General features: G+C 49.9%; 1 protein-coding gene across 4 annotated transcripts in view; it reads left to right on the top strand.

Moving 5' to 3' along the window:
* The window catches only part of ALDH1L1 (aldehyde dehydrogenase 1 family member L1), a 55,015-nt gene that overhangs the window by 12,639 nt on the left and 25,304 nt on the right, over positions 1-17,072 (top strand). For 3 of the 4 annotated variants that reach the window (XM_081148967.1, XM_081148966.1, XM_081148969.1), the window contains exons 2-9: positions 1,510-1,661; positions 3,307-3,541; positions 4,427-4,592; positions 6,417-6,518; positions 7,325-7,414; positions 8,282-8,419; positions 10,294-10,419; positions 15,008-15,099. In XM_081148967.1, coding sequence (XP_081005093.1) covers positions 1,535-1,661; positions 3,307-3,541; positions 4,427-4,592; positions 6,417-6,518; positions 7,325-7,414; positions 8,282-8,419; positions 10,294-10,419; positions 15,008-15,099 — 1,076 coding nt within the window. In that variant the 5' untranslated portion in view covers positions 1,510-1,534. Of the gene's footprint in view, positions 1-631; positions 731-1,509; positions 1,662-3,306; positions 3,542-4,426; positions 4,593-6,416; positions 6,519-7,324; positions 7,415-8,281; positions 8,420-10,293; positions 10,420-15,007; positions 15,100-17,072 lie in introns of those variants that run through there. The other variant, XM_081148968.1, reaches the window with a different exon arrangement.

The raw sequence follows: 17,072 nt of genomic DNA, 5'->3' as shown, positions 1-17,072 counted from the left end.
TTCTTATAAAGCGAACAATCAAAACAGAAAATTTTCAAGGCAATTCCTTTTCCAACAGCATCTAAAAGTAGAAAATACCTAGGATTTATCTAAGGAAGTCAAAGACTTGTACAATAAAAAGTATAAAATATTGTTGAAAGAAATTAGAGAAGATCTAAAGAAATGAAAGACATACAGTGTTCATGGATAAGAAGACTTAATATTGTTGTCAATCCTACCCCAAGTGATATACAGATTTAGCACAATCCTTATCAAAATACTAAGAGCTTTTTTTTTTCAAAAATGAAAAAGGCAATCCTAAAACTTATTGCAAAGGATCTCAAATAGTCAAACCAATCTTGAAAAAGAAAAGCAAATTTGGAGACTCACTTTTTTATTTTGAAACTTACTAAAAAGCTACAGCAATCAAAACAGTGAGGTACTAGCCCTGGTTGGGTGGCTCAGTTGGTTGGAGCATTGTCCTGTACACCAAAAGGTTTCAGATTCAATTCCCTGTCAAGGCACATACGTAGGTTGTGGGTTAGATCCCAGGTTGGGGTGCATTCTGGAGGCAATTGATAGATGTTTCTCACATTGATGCTTTTTCTCTCTCCCACTCCTTTCCTGTCTCTGAAATCAATTTAAAAAAAAGATATTAAAAAAAAAAAATGAACAAAGGACCTGAATAGACACGTCTCCAAAGAGGACATACAGATGGCCAACTGGAAGAAGCAAAAGGGGGACTTCTGAAGTAATTCTTTTTCTGGGTGTTAATTATAAGGGTGTTTTCCATTTGTGAAGATTCATTGAGCTACATACCAATGTTTTGTGCACTTTTCTGTATGTATGAGGCTTGTAACTTCAATAGAAATTTCCCCAAAGTATGTATGTTTTTGTAAATAGACAATTTAAAGAAATGTATCAGGCAAATAGGTTTTTCAGATATGAGCGTGGTGAATGAATGAGCAGAGAGAGACATTTACATGATCTAGCTACGTGTCATTCCACATATCTTCCTTCTTCCTGGCCATTCCAGTGGCACCCCTCCTCAGGCCCAGGCCCCTTGCTGCTTCCTGGCTCAAGGGAATAAGCCTGATTTATAGGCTTAAAGTCATTTGAGGCACATGGCATCTTTTTCACTAACAAATGAGGAAAATGAGGCTTGATGTGACTTGACCAAGATCACAGACTGGTTAGTTACAGAAATATGCTCAAATATACTTCAGGGAACTTGACACCCAGTGTTCCATGCCAATTTAGAGGATTTTGAGTAGGAATCCCTAATTCTACAATCTCTGTGCAGCTCACCCACTGTAACATCTAAAATCTGCTCCCTTCCCTTGTGGAACCTTTTCTTGGTCCTTTCACGGTGCATTCTCCCTGAAGTGGCCTGCCACTAGGAAGCCCCAGAAGGGGGCTGGGAGGTTGGGGAAGAGGTGGGCAGGTGAGGTGCTGTGCAGCTTGGACCAGGGTCGGCTTCCTTGGGGCCAGCAAGCCCTGTCTAATGCTGCAACTTTCTTCCTTCCCCAGGTCCTTCTGACCCACCCTTGCTGCCATGAAGATCGCAGTGATTGGCCAGAGCCTGTTTGGCCAGGAAGTTTATAGTCACCTGAGAAAGGAAGGCCATGAGGTCGTAGGCGTGTTCACTGTCCCGGACAAGAATGGGAAGGCGGACCCCCTGGGTGAGTGGGTGATCTAGGAGCAGGGAAATGGAGTGTCCAAGAAGGCAGGTAGCATCGCATGGGAGCAGAAGCCTGCAGGAACTTGTGGAGGGGCTGTGGGTGTCCCTGATTGGGGGCAGCCTGATATGGTCCACCCTGAATCTTGCTCAGGTGTCAATTGGCTGCCTGGCTTTTCTGGAACATAGTGGAGAGCCCCACCTTGGGAGTTTCGGTTCAGAGGGATGGAAAGGGGTCTGGGGATTTGCATTTTTAACAAGTTCTCAGGTGATGCTGATGCCCTTGGCTCTAGGAAGAGCACAATTTGAGAATCACTGGTTGAACTGGGGACCTCAATAGCACAGCAAGATGCAGGGATCCTCAGCTCAGATTCACAGACTTTCCAGGAACACTCACGCCTCCTTCTCAGGCCTGAAATACACAGAACCTGGGGCCAGACTCAGGAAAGGGGCCAGTGGGGCTGACCAGGCACAAGGCTTTGGTTCATAAGGAAGAGTCAAGTCTCCCCAGGCAGCAGTGCAGGCCTAGTTCTTAGATCTCATCTCACTGTGGCCCGTGACATAGCCTGAGCCCAGCTGGTGACCTCTGACACCAGCTCCTGAGCCTGGACCCAGACTGAGCCTGGCTGGGGCTGCTACTTGACCTCACCTCAGATGTCCTGCAGAAGTATTCCCTTGGTCACAGTGGGAACAGCTTTTGCAAGCACAGTCCAGTCTCCTCACACTGATCCCACCCTCCTTCAACACCCCTGGATACCAGGGTACAGTCAAGGGTCAGATGTCAGGAGCGCTAACAGAGAATCAAGTACAAGCAGGTGCCCAATAGGTGCTAAAGAGCAGCAGGCAAAAGAGGACTTGAAATGACAAGTATAGTGACAGCAGGAGGCAGCTGCCACCTTTAAGGCTGGGAAAATCGAGGGGAGAAGTTGTGACTTCTAAAACTTGGAATTGGGGAAGCCGTAATGCAGACCTGTGAGGCAGGTGTGCTGGCCGTGGGGGCTGTTAACAGGGTGGGGAGAGGGGCGTGAGGGCTGGGACTTGGACCTCGGACTGCAGACACCAGCAGGAGGGAGTTGTGTACACTGAGGCTGGATCTGCAGATATTGGGAAAACTACAGACAGACTCAGCTGCTTCTCTGGGGTGAAGAAGTGAGGCTGGGGTAATGCTCACAGGACAAGAGCTCTCAGGAAGGAACGACCCCTCCTCTCCACCTCCAGCCTGTCAGGGGCCTTTCAGCACTCATATTGACAGTGCTTTTGTGGTTTGCAGGGTCCCAGACTCCACCCCAGAGAGAGGAGAAGGGTGGAGAAATAGTAATTTGCTGATAGTCATGGTGTGAGGCGTGGGGAGTGGCATGAGGACAAGAGGTCAGCTGTTGGGGGTCAGGCAGGAGTCTGGGAGAGGGAGGAGCTCAGAAGTCATCTCTTGGTTGTCAGCAGAAGTCAGTCCAGACAGAGCAGTCCCTGAAACCTCACCCTTGGCTAGTGCTGTCCCCTGTGTGCTGCTGGGTACAGCCTGGCTGGGCAGTGGGGAAGGCTGGAAGGGACAGGCCTGGAGAGGAGATGCAGGAGTTCCTTGGTGGGAAGGAGAGGTGGCCATGTGTGGGTGGGTGCAAAAAGGGGCCAGTTTGTCATTCTCTGTTCCACAGGCCTGGAGGCAGAGAAAGATGGAGTGCCAGTGTTTAAGTTCCCCCGCTGGAGGGAGAAAGGACAGGCTCTGCCTCACGTGGTGGCCAAATACCAGGCTTTGGGTGCTGAGCTCAACGTCCTGCCCTTCTGCAGCCAGTTCATCCCCATGGAAGTCATCAATGCCCCCCGCCATGGCTCCATCATCTACCACCCGAGTCTGCTCCCCCGGCATCGAGGGGCCTCGGCCATCAACTGGTAAGATGGCAAAAACAGCCCCCCTGCCTGAATTGTCATCCTCCCCTAGCCCCGAGCTTTGCTCTGGGGCTGCAGAGCAGGTAGCATGCAGGTGCTGATCCTGTGCTGCCAGCCGGCATCACACACCGGATTGGTGAAATGTTATCAGTCAGCAAGGGCACTCAAGAGAACCAGAGATAGGCATCGCTAAGTACTGCCAAGTGCCCTGCATTCCCCCAGGGCACTTCAAAGTGGGCAGTCGATGTTGCCATCTTGCTCTGGGGCCTCAGAAACAGTGTGTCAAGGGGCTTGCTGGAGGCCTCACCCAGGAGGCTACCAGGATCACCAGCCCGGGTGATGTGCCCAGAGGTCTGCTCTAACCTCCACCCACTGCCACACTCTCAGAAGCACCCCACCGAGAAAGAGATAAAGATGTGTTATGAGAAGTACTAAGAAGACAATAAATGGGAGCTGTGTCTGGTAGGTGGGGCAATTTTGATGAGTAGTCAGGGAGGGGAGACATCTGAACTGGGAAAAGAGAGTGGATTTGCAGTCAGCCTGGTCTGGTTGGAATCCAGACACCAAGATCTAAGCCACATCTCTGCACTTCTCTGGATCTCAGTTTCTTTAAAGGGGGCGTGCAGTGCCTGTTTCACCAGTTGGGAAGATTAAGTTACATGAGGCATATCAGACTTTTATCACAATGCCTGGCACCTGGCTGGTGTCAATAAATAGCATTTTCTTTCTCCTTTCCGCTCTTGCCAGAGCAGGCATCGATCCTCCCAGGGGTCAAGGGGAACAAGGGGGTGTGTTGGAGGATGGCAGGGGCCATACAGGCTACCCCCGGGGCATCCTTTTCTGTGGTCCTTCCTGTTAGACTCAGGGTTTCATTCTTCTGTTCCTTAGGACCCTCATTCATGGAGATAAAAAAGGGGGGTTCACCATCTTCTGGGCAGATGATGGCCTGGACACTGGGGACCTTCTGCTCCAGAAGGAGTGTGAGGTCCTTCCGGATGACACCGTGAGCACACTCTATAACCGCTTCCTCTTCCCTGAAGGCATCAAAGGGATGGTAAGAACTGGGAGCTGGCCTTGCCACATGTGCCCCTTTGTCACAGACACCCTTTCTAGGCCCAGCCTCCCCTGGAGCTGGCAGGGAATTTGTTCCCCCAATTCCAGGATTCTGGAGGGAGAGAGCTCTCATTTCAGAGTTTCAAAGAAGCATGATTGGGACATGTAATATATTGTATTAGGCAGGACTCTTGCTTACAAAGGACACAAACCAACTCAAAAAGCTTTAGCCAAAAGGGAGACATTCTGGGCTTATTTAATAGAGAAGACTAAAGGCAAGGATGGTGTCGAGCATGGCTGAGTCCAGAGGCTTATACCATGTCACTAGGATTCTATTTCTCTCTTTTTCTTCACCCTGAATCTGCTTTTCTCTGTTTGGTTAGCTTCATTCTCAAGTTGCCTGCCCTCAAATGGGAAGAAAGATAGTCACTGGTAGCTCAGGGTTTACACCTCTGGGCTCCAGGGGAAGGGAAATCTTCTTTCTCCTGGAATTCATGAATGAAAAATCAGAGTAGACGGTGATTGGCCGATTTAGGGGTCATGTGATCATCCGGAGCCAATCACAGACCAGGATGAGGGAGTACTCTGATTGGCTAGCCTCAGTCACGTGCTTCCTGCTGTGACTTTGTTTCCCTGGGTGGGGAAGGAAGGCTGGTCCGGTTTTCCGCATGTTATCAGAGGAAGACAGAAGAATGAGGGAGATCGGAGGCACTTAGGCTTGGCCCAGCAGGCACACCCCACGCGACCGGACTCCAGAGGGGTTGGTGTGTGCGGGGTGCGGGGGGGGCTGGTGGTCCAGCGGGCGGGGGCCTGCCCGCGGTCCCCCAGGAGGAGAGCATTTGCTGTTTGGAAGCAGCGGTAAGCACAGCAGTGCTGTGAAATGCTCACTGCTGCCCAGACGTCAGCTGTCCCCTGGCCCTTGGCCAGCCTGGTTTGCCGCCACCTTTTATTTTCCAGGTGTGCAAAACTAGACGCCTCTGCATTCTCTCCCATGCAAAGTAGACTTGCTGGAGATTTGATATGAGAGACAGAGAAAGGGGTTACCTTGCTCATCTCACAGAGACAATTAAACATTCCTTTAAGACTGCGCTGTCCAGTAGGGCAGCCACCAGTCACATGCAGCTGTTAAATTAGTTAAAACGAACTCTAAAGTTGAATTCCTCAGTCTCACTAGCTACACGTCAAGTCCCGAGGAACTACGCATGGCTGATGGCCACTGTATCAGTACAGACGTGGGGCCTGCTCGTCACCACAGAACATTCCACTGGCAGTCCTGCTTTAGACATTGCTGACACTCCCATCACGTCTCAGGCTCGCTGTGCCTGGGGGCTCTCCACACAGCCTCTTCCTCACAATGAGCTCAGGCTCCTTGGCTGCCCTTCCCCCCCCCATTCCTTCTCCCACAATCTACCTCTTTCCTGTAACAGAGAAACTGCTCCCTGCTTAATCTCAGACCTCCAAAACCGTCATGAGCTCATGATCCATTCTCCTTACCAGGCAGGGAAGGTTTTAGATAAAAACATGGAAATTTGTGTGTCTGTTCTATATGGTCTTCTAAAACCTTGTGTAGTAGAGAGGGGTGTTCTATATAATCTTCTGAAACTTTATGTAGTAGAGAGGGTGGGGTTTTGTGCCCATTGTACAGATTGGAATTGGAGTTAGACTAGCTCCATCTCTTCATACAGGAGATATTTCTTGGGTGCCTGTTGCGTGCTAGGGATGTATGATTAGTGTGGGGCAGGGTCCAAACTCAATGTGAACCCAGGGGATGGGAGTAAGGGAAAGGTCCTAATACTGGGATTGCCGACCGACCGGGCCTCCCCAGGTGCAGGCTGTGAGACTGATTGCCGAGGGCAAAGCCCCCAGACTCCCTCAGCCCGAGGAAGGAGCCACCTACGAAGGCATTCAGAAGAAGGAAACAGCCAAGGTGAGTGCCAGGACTCTGTCCACCCTGAAGCCTGTCTGTGCTGGGTCTGGGGTGGGGAGAGTATCTTAGGGAAGCTGAGGTTCTGGCTGGGCAGCCAGGTTGTAACTGTTTAAGGCCAGAAGAGAGGGCTGCCCAGGCTGGGGAAGCGTGGACAAAGCTGTGGAAGGGGAAAGGCATGGGCACTCAGACAGGCAGGGAACAGGGGCCTTTCGGGTTTTTTCCGTTTCTCTTTAGGAAGAATGGGCAGGCAAGGTCCCCAGAGAGAAGCATGTGTGTGTGTAAAATCACCTGTAGTGCTGGAAGTCTCTAAGATGAGGAATGAGAGCTAATTCAGTTCCTCAAAGCTGTCATAGTATAGTAGCGGAGCCTTGGGTGTCTATGGGCTGTATCTCTGCGCAGGGCTTGTGGGTGCTATATGAGGATTTGTGTGAGTCTTGTGGGCCAAGAGAAGCTGTTGGCGGCAGGGCACTATGGGATGGGCCTGCACTTTGTGCTGGGGACTCTGTATAAGCCTTGGCCATCTTAACAATGGAACATTATCTTTCCCAAACCCTTAGTTTATGTTTACTCAACCTGTGAAAATCTGAGGATCAGAGAGCACCCAGGGCATGAGTACCAGGGAGACACCCACCCAGCTCAGGAACTTGGACTAGTGTCTAAGAAGAAGCCACACTTCCCAGCTTTGTTCCCTGGGCTTCACCTACTGTCAGTGGTCAACAGGGCTGGAAGGGAGGAGGGCATAGGTGTTATCCAGATGGTCAGCGAGTGGAGAGACACCAGCTGAGCAGACATGTCCTGCCCCACAGATCAACTGGGAGCAGCCAGCGGAGGCCATTCATAATTGGATCCGTGGGAACGACAAGGTGCCGGGCGCCTGGACAGAGGCTTGTGGGCAGGTGTGTTCATGCGTGGCTGGGATTGAGCTAGATGCACTGGTGTGCCCCACTGACTGCAAAACTGGCTGGTAAATAGCCACTGCCCTGAACTCCAATCCCACTCAAGTGCCCCCAGCCACTTCAGCCCCTCTCTGAGGACCATGAGACCTACCCAGAGGCCTGGTGGCTAAAAGGTAAAAGGACAGCACAGCTCAAGGCCTTCAGGCCCTGCAGCAAGTCTGAGGTTGAGCTATATTGGTTGTAAAATATTTTGACTCTCGCCCCTGGGCTCTCAGACTCTCACCCAGGCCCACCCCTGACTTCGACTTAGCCCCAGGGGGAGGGGCAGCATGCTTAGGCCAGGGGCTGGGAAGGAGGCAAGTCAGATGGTGCTTACAGGCTCTCTCGAGGGGGCAGGGTCTGGCAAGACCGTGAGCAGGAACTTTGTCTGCACCCCATGGAGGGCAATCCTGTTCTCCACAAAGTCCTAGACTGTCCAAACCCCTGATCACTGACCAACTGCCCAGACTGTGTCCTGGAGTCCCTCTGCTGCCCTCACCACCACAGGACCCTTTTCAAAGTGAACAGTGCTTGGTAGCATCCCCAGGGCAGGTGTCCTCACTTTGTGGGGCCTTGAGCAAATTTTCTCCCAGTGTCTGTCTACCTGAGATCTGAGGCTGGGGGCCAGTACAAAGGGTCTTAGGGGCACACAGGACTTAAAGGCTCCAGACCTTGCTTGTGCCCCTGGAGGCAGAGTCCTGGGCCCATATTGCACTGTCCCCGCTCCCACTTCATCTCCTTAGCTCTGCTCAGCCTGCCTAGGCTGCCAAGTGTGGGGACCTCTTCTCACTCACTGCCTTCTGGTTTTCCTGTCCTGTCTCCAAACAGAAGCTGACATTCTTCAACTCCACGCTGAACACTGCAGGCCTGGTGCCTGAGGGAGAAGCCTTGCCCATCCCGGGAGCCCATCGGCCAGGGGTGGTCACCAAAAAAGGACTGATCCTCTTCGGGAATGATGACAAAATGGTAACAATGCTGTTGTGGGTCACATGTCTCTACAGTTGTCTCAAGACCACACAGACTTCTGTCCAGGGGTTCTGGTCCTATAGTTAGAACCCAGGCAGCTCTGGAGGAAATGAGACGCCAAGTTCTAGGAGCCATGCGTGCCCCTGCCCACTGGGCCTGCCCGCTTCCTTGTTCCAGGGAGGCTGGCCTCTTGCTCCTTCTGACCAGGTGCGCTAACCAGAGTGAGGTGTCCTGTGAGGGTGTCAGATCAGGGAGAAGCTCTCTGCAGGGAGCCCTTCACTTGAGGCCTCGAATTAGTCTTACTGAGTGTCTCAGCGCCACTGGTATGGCCATTAAACCACTGTGCCTCAGTTTCCTTCTCTTTGAAGAACCCTGGAGTCATACCAGGCATATAGCATGCTCTGATTTGTATTAGCAGACTCTACAACTCAGAAACTGCTAATATTTATGGAGCACTTTCTGTGTGCTGGGCAGTTTTAAAACAATTTATATGTATTAAATTTAATTCTCCCAACAACCCTATGAGATATGTATTAATATTATACCCATTTTACAGAGGAGGAAACTGAAGCCCAACCTCGTTTGTGGCAGAGCTGGGATTCAAGCCCTAAAATTCTGGCTCTGAGGCTACCAATTGGCTATGGTACTCTATTAGTGCTCATTCCATGCAGTGGTTGAACAGGGGGGGACCTTAAGGTATCAGGGGCAGGGAAGAAAGAGGACATGCAGGGGACTGTGAGCACTTTAGGGAATTTCAACAAACCCTGTGGCTGTTGACCATTGGCTGCACTGGTGTGTGTACAGGCCAATCTATCTTGATTGATAAATGCAGTTAGAAGACCAGATCTGTCTTGGATCATGGTTCCTAGAAGCAGCTCCTGAGATGGGAAATCTTGGGCATGTGATTTATGTACCATTCGGGGAGCAGCTAAGACATCGGAGTCTGGGGCAGTCCAGCCTCGATCAGGACGGACTCTGCAGTGTGACTTACATCAGCTGATCATGTCACTGCATCCTCACATTACTCAGGCTGTGGTTTTCACTCCCCCTGAGGTAGGGTGGGGGACAAAGAGGCATAGCCTCTCTGTGCACAGCCATGCTTATCTGCCAGCAGAGAGGAGGACAAGGGTGCAGAAGTAGGCCACTAACAGGCCACCATTGCAGCAGCTAGAGGATGGAGGCTCCAGTCCTGAATGGCCCTGTTGTGGGGGAAGGGCACCGAGTCCATCTTGTGTGATAACCACAGGGACAGCAAAGCAAAGGAGGCAGCCTTGGTGGAGACCCTTGGTTGAATCATCTCTTGGGAATTTTCAGCTGAGTATGGCTGGGCTTTAGCTCACAGAAAGCTCCAGAACATCTTCAAAAGGCAGCGGGCTCAGGGTCAGACAACGACGTACTTGGCACCAGTTCTGTTAGGGCATGCATAGAATATGCCATTCTTATAGACCTCTTGTCACGCAGAGATGTCCTTCTCTACCCATGAGTACATCTGCTCCTCTTTCTACCTCTGTCCCCCAGAGGGGCATATATGACCTTCACCAGATGTTCTCATGGGGTTTTGGGAGCTGGGCTATTAATGATTAATTGTTTTCTCAATTGGTTTTCAAAGGAATGCTGAAATTATTTTGTCTAATGCATGGGCATCAGTTTTATAGAAACAATAAAGTCATTGCACTAACAAGAAAATGAGAGCATGGTCGGTGTCCCTAAACAGCAGCCTCCCCGCTCTGAACCCCTCTCCTCACCATTCATCATTCACTCTCTGTGCCTTTCTTGCGGTGGGGCTGGCCATGAAGCACAGCGCTCCCTGTGGCCTTGCTCTCTTCCCTGCCGTAAGCGCAACCACAGGCTCTGTAAAATCCTTTCTTGTGCAGCTGCTGGTGAAGAACATCCAGCTGGAGGATGGCAAGATGATCCCCGCCTCGAACTTCTTCAGGGGAGAAGACAGTGATGCCCTCGAGCTGACGGAGGCAGAGCTGGTCACCATGGAGGCTGTGCAGGTAGGAGACCACTTCAGGGCTGCTGTCTGGTTGGGCAGGTCATGCACTGCGCATGTTTTGTGAGTCACACTCCCTGGAGTCAGGTTGTGCGCACTCTCTGTGTATGTATGTGCTGGCCTAAGGCGCGGTGCTGGCTCTATCCTGTCTTGGGGTTTTCTATGTCCTCTTGCCCTTTCCTCTATCACTGGGACCCTGAGATTTGGCCAGCTGCCTCTGACTCTTTTAGGGATTCATTGTCAACGTGGACAAATGAAACAGAAGCCCCTGGAAGAGCTGAAAGAGCTAAGCCTGAGGTCTTGTGATAGAACATGTGCACTGGAACCTTCCAGAAAGGCTCCCCTGGAGGGAGCATGCTACGATGTGACCAGCACAGGTGTCATAGTCAGGCAGATTCTGACTCCATTCCAGCTCCCTCCTCATGATGGTGGGCAGTGCTTTCTCTGAGAATCAGTCTCTTCCTCCTGAGTCCAGTAGGTGGTGACTTCCCAGAACTGTTCATCGCCTACATGACCCCCCACCATTGCCCTCCCTGAGGAAGGCATGATATTGATTATACTTAGTCTTTTTTAATGGATGACATTGAATGAATTTTCAGCCACTCATTAGATTATGTATTCAATTACTTAAGAAATATGAATTGAACTCCTACCAAATGCCAGGTGCTAAGCCATACACTAAGAATGTGACAATAAGCACTGTCCCTACTGTTATGAAGCGTCCTTTCTCGTGAGAACAGAGCCAGTGAACACTCAAGTAAGTGAACAGAATCACTTTAGATGGGAGAAGTGCTACGAGTGAAATAACGGGATGGGAACAAGGCCTCTGGAGGCTCGGGGACAACTTTAGAAGGAACAATCAGTGGGAGGAAGGGAAGACTTGAATGGAGACTGATGGAGAGAAAATATCTGGGGGGAAGACCTTTAAGACAGAAGGAACAGAAAATGGGAAACCTCAGAAAGGTGGGCCCTCCCTGTGTTTGGGAGCCACAGGAAGGCAATACAGAGAGCCCGGGGAGGAGGGCTCTGATGGGTGGAGGAGGGCCTGCCAGCCGGCCACGTTGGTGAGTGTGGATGTTGATGACAAGTGCAAACAGCAGAACTTAGCCAGGGAGAGACAGGAGGACACCAAGAACTTCCTTAGTTGAAAGCTGAACATTTGAATGACTGTTAAAAAAGAAAATAAAAGCCTATTCATTCAAAAAATACTCTTGGAGCAATTGCTCTGGCCCAGCCCTATGCCTGCCCTGGGGTTACAGGGCCAGCTGAGTAAACTGGCCTTCTGGAGCTTACAATTGAGTGGCACTTGCGGTGGCATGAGATTATGTGTTTGTAGAGCTAGGTCTGGGTCAAAAGTTTCTACGACCAAGTCCATCTGTGATATGAAAGAATAAACCCCGCCTCCTGTGGATGTTGTGAGTGTTAGAGGAGAGAATGCATATGAAAAAGGTCATTTTAGTAGCACTTTTTAGGATCTCAAAAAATGTTGGCAATGAGCCTAACAGTCATCAAAAAATCAGATACTTCTAGAGCGTGTACACATGTAGAGTTCTAAACACGTCAGGAATAGTAGTGTATTTAATTATAACAATTCCATGAAGTTGATGCTTTTATTACCTTCATTTCCCAGCTGAGGTATCCAGGTTGAGGTGGAGTCATGGCTAATGAGGGCAGTGCTCAGGCTGGAGCCCAGGTGCTCGGGTTAGAGTCCTCGCCTCCACTGCTACCCATATGGCCTCTTGGTCATTGGCATTGCTATCTGTGTGCCTGTTGGTCAGAGCTGGGCTGGGCTCTTTCAGGATGTGTAGTCTGGAGGCGAATGGGGTAGAAGGGAGATGGCCAGGGAGGGGGGGGGTTTGCAGCCCCCCCAGTATTGGTGGAGAAGGTTTGTCCTGGTGGCCATAGCAGGGGTCAGCCTGTGTTCTTCATTCAGCAGAGTTCACCAGGTGCCCATCGTGGGCTGAGGCAGGCCATGGGCAACCAGCCCAGCTTACACCCTCCTGAGCTGAAGCTGTGCAGGGCATTGCAGATGGCACAAACACCATGTTTGTTGAGCTACTTCTGTACTCCAGGAGCTCTGCCTGCTTCATGTAAGCCTTATAGGCAGCGAGAAACCCCAGAAAAGGTGTTATTGGATAGTCCCCTGAGTAGAAGGAGAGGGTTAGCCCCTCCTCTGTTCTTGTCTTCTTCTATAAATGAATTTAAATGAGAGACCCTGTATTGTAGGAGCTCCAACCCAGGGAGTGCCACGCTGTTCTTTGCTAGTCAGAAAAAACACACAGGGGACCAGAGGGGAGAGATACAGCCTTTATTACTTACATCTGGGGGAGACCTGATGGCGAGTTTCTGGTGAGTTCCACACTGGGCCAAGGTAGGCTAGGGGCTTATCTAGCAGACAGGAGAGGGTGTGGGAGGGAGCCGTGCTGAGAAAGGCCTATATTCAGAGCAAGGACAAACAGAGCCTGGTGAGGTTTGTTAGCTGTCAGGGATGTGGGAAACACTTGGGTCTGCCCTGCTCTGCTCCTATGGCTGCTTGCCAGGCAGACACCTGTCCACTGACTGGGAGGGGGAATTGGGCTATAATATCCTTGCTTGACCCTACAGACTCTGATTGCATTGTGATAAATCCAATTTATTTAAAGAATTAAAGCAAACAAATTTATTAAAGGAGCAAGGCAAACAAATCTATCATCTGGCTTATGCAGTACAGATGGGCATCACTCAGCTAATCTGAGGAGCAAGTTGGGTGGGGGTTCGAGGTGTTATATACCTTCCTATCTATAGGCTTCAAAATTCCTCTGTTGAATATCTTGGTACAGATTAATTCTCAATGTCCTTTTTTACTCTGTGGGCTTCTCAGAACGCATGGGAAGAGCCTGGTAATTTTACCTTGCCAACCCTTGAGACTGCTGGCTTCTCTATGTAAGGAGTAAAAAAATAAATAAAACTACCATTTTTGCCCTGTCCCCTTCCCCCAAACGGCTGCTTTGTTTAGCAGTGAGAAAAACGACTCCCATTTCTCCCTCTGCTCTCATTTCTCCCTCTGCTCCCGCCTATCCTGCTTTCTTAGTTGGAGAGTCATTAACCATTTGCTTTCAAGCTCCTTGGGAAAGATAAGAGCTTGCCGTTTACAAGCTGGCTGCATATTGCCTCCACTGTTTGGCCTTGTTTTAACTTTCTTGTCTCAGTTTCCCTATTCCTCTTGCCCTGGAATTTTCCTAGCTTTTCACTGCCCTGGAACACAAGGAATCTTCCCACCACTTTATCAGCCACGCTCTTTCACAGATGAGGAAACCGAGGCACCAACAGGCTGCCTGCATCTCTGGCTTGTCGGGGACTGAGCCAGGATCTAAAGGTGGCTGTGTGGCTTTAAGGTGCACTGCCTTTCAGAGGTTCCACTGGTGCATCTCACAGGCACCGCGCAGTGGCATGCTCACGCACCAGCAGGTGACCGGTGGCCCCCGACCACATGAGTCTGAGGAGGGTAGCCGCTGCCAGCAGGTCAGTCAGGGAAAATTTCAGGGAAGAGGTGATGCAGGAGTTGGCTCTGAGGGATGCCCAGGATTTAAATGTGAGCTGGGGGTTCAGGGAAAGGTGTTGCCAGTGGGTGAGGGTCCAAGTGAAGGTGTGGAGGGCAGACAGCAGTCCTGTGGGAACAGGGAGTGGCTCAGCATCGCTGCTGATGGTCACACTGAGTGTGGGAAGGGTAAATCCAGGACACCTTCCCAAGAAGGAAAGAAGGGAGCCAGGGAGAGGTTGGTGTAGGGGTCATGGGGGGTGCTGGTCTTCATTGGGCCTGTTGGCCACATGAATGACCAGCTGTGGCCTGGAGCTCAGACAGAGTGCGAGGCCTCTCTCTGCTCCTGTCCTGACAGGTCTGGCTGGTGACCTTCCCAGAAAACAGCCATTCCATCCTGACCTGCCAGACAACCTTCTTGGGAGACTGGATGGGTGCTGCCCCCTCAGCTGTCACTGCCCTTTCCATGCCCCACAAGTCCGGCTGGCGGGCCCTGCTGCCCTCCACAGGTCCAGAGACAGAGGGCACAGAACCACCTAGTCTCTCAGCGAGGACACGACCCAGGCCTCCTGAGCCCCATCAGTGTGCCTCGTTTTCACCCCCAGGACTACCACTATTTTCCTCTCCCTTCCACCCCACAGCACCCCACACCAGTGTCATGCTGGGGATATCCAAATCTAGACAATAGCGCCACGGTGAGGCCAGAGTAAGACGTGGGGGGTGGCTCAGGAGGAACTGGGCCCTGCCTTTCTGGTCCCCAGCCATGCCCTCAGCTCCAGCACATCCAGCCGTCTGCCATCCCTAGGCTGCCATGAGGACCCCAGAGAAACTGAGGGCCAAGGTGAGGTGGGCATAAGAACAGCAACCATGTGGCCAGGGCTGTGACAGCTCCTCCTTCCCTAGGAGGTGGTCAGTCCAGGACCTTCAGGCACCTCAAAGCAGCTGCATCTTGGAGTGGACTGAGAGCCAAGCCTGATACCAGGCCATTGGTGCACATGTCAGGGCTGCTGTCACCCAGCTGACACCTGCCCCCAGCCGCCCTGGGAGCTATGTTCTTGCCATGCCTGTTTTTCAGAGTGCCTGGAAACGGATTCTCCCCAACGTCCTGAAGGTAGAAGACTCCACAGATTTCTTCAAGTCAGGGGCCGCATCAGTGGATGTTGTAAGGTAAGACCAGGAATAGTGGGGTCCTATCCCAGGTGTCTGAGGCTATGTCACTCCTCAGCCCAAAACTTAATGGCAGGAAACCACTACCACTTGTTATGCTCATGGTTGTGTAGGCCAGTGATCCAGAAAGGGCCCATGAGTACAGGCCTGGCAGGCCACCTTCAATGGCTACAGGGCAGCGGACTGGCAGGAGCCGGGACAGCCAAGGAGGGATGTACTACTGCTAGTTGGCTTCTCACCGCCATGCCTGAAGGCTGGCAGCTGCTTTGCTGGCACCAGTGACCACGCATCTGCCTGTGGCAGCTTGGGGACTTAGACTTTTCTGTGTAGCAGCTCGCAGTGCTGAGAGCGAGGGTGCCTGCAAACAAGGCAGTCATGGTAGTGCCTTTCCTCACCCAGCCTGGAAAGTCTCATCACATCATTGACCCTGACTCAGTTGGTCTCAGCAGTCTCATGGGTTCAATTCCTGGTTAAGGGAGCCTGCCTGGGTTACTTTTAACTTTCCACCTTTAGTATGATGTTAGCTTTGGGTTTGTCATACATAACCTTTATCATGTTGAAGTAAGTTCCCTCCATACCCACGTTGTTGAGAGTTGTTATCATAAATGGATATTGAATTTTGTCAAATGCTTTTTCTGCATCTCCTGAGATGATCATATGATTTTTATCTTTGGTTTTGCTGATGTGGTATATCATGTTGGTTTGTGGATATGGGATACTTGCATCCCTGGGATAAAGCCCACTTTATCACAGTGTATAATTATTTTAATGTATTGTTGAATTCAATTTGCTAACAGTTTGTTGAGCCTTTTTGCACTTTTAGCCAGACTCATTAAGAAAAAACAGAGAGAGCCCAAATAAATAAAAAATTAAAGAAGAGAGATTACAACCAACACCACAGAAATGCAAAAGGTCATTAAAGGGTACTATAAACAATTATATGCCAACAATTTGGATACTCTAGAAGAAATGGGTACATTTCTAGAAACATGTAGCCTTCCAAGAATGAACCAGAAAGAAGTAAAATCTGAACAGACTGATTACTAACAATGAAATGAAGCAGTAGTCAAAAAAATCCCCAACAATACAGAAAACTACAAAGCATGATTAAAAGAGATTGAAAAAAACCCCCACAATGAAATGGAAAGGTATTCTGTGTTCATGCTCTGGGTGAATCAACATAGTTAAAAAGTCCATAGTACCCAAAGCAATATACAGATTTAATGCAATCCTTATCAAAATACCAATGACATTTCCTAAAGAAACAGAACAAAAAAACCCATCAGATTTGTATGGAACCACAGAAGACCCTGAATAGCCGAAGGAATTCTGAGAAAAAAGAATGAAGCCAGAGGTATCACACTTCCTAATTTCAAATTATATTACAAAGCCATCATAGTCAAAACATCCTGGTATTGGCAGAAAACAGACAGACCAATGGAACAGAATTGAGAGCCCAGAAATGAACCCACACATATATGGGCAAATAATTTTTGACAAAGGAGCCAAAAACATGCAATGGAGAAAAGAAAGCCTGTTCAATAAACAGTGCTGGGGAAAATTAGAAAGCCACATGCAAAAGAATGAAACTAGGCTGCAGTTTATCCCCACACACAAAAATTAACTCAAAGTGCATCAAACACCTAAATATAAGATCTGAAACAATAAATTACATAGAAGAAAACATAGGTACTATACTATGGACCTTGGTCTTGGAGAAGATTTTATGACTTTGACCCCCAAAGGCAAGGAAAGTAAAGACAAAAATAAATGAATGGGACTAAATCAAACTAAAAAGCTTCTGAACAGCAAAAGAAACTGACAGCAAAACAAAGAGGCCACCAACTGGATGGGAAGAGACCTGTGCAAACAACAGCACCAATGAAGGGTTAATTAATATCCAAAATATATAAAGAACTCATACAACCCAACACCAAACAAATAATTCAATTAAAAAATGGGCAGAAACCCTG

Source organism: Miniopterus schreibersii, assembly GCF_964146895.1.
Source record: "Miniopterus schreibersii genome assembly, chromosome: 10".
In the NCBI taxonomy this organism is placed as follows: domain Eukaryota; kingdom Metazoa; phylum Chordata; class Mammalia; order Chiroptera; family Miniopteridae; genus Miniopterus; species Miniopterus schreibersii.
This window is presented reverse-complemented; position numbering and strand designations above follow the sequence as displayed.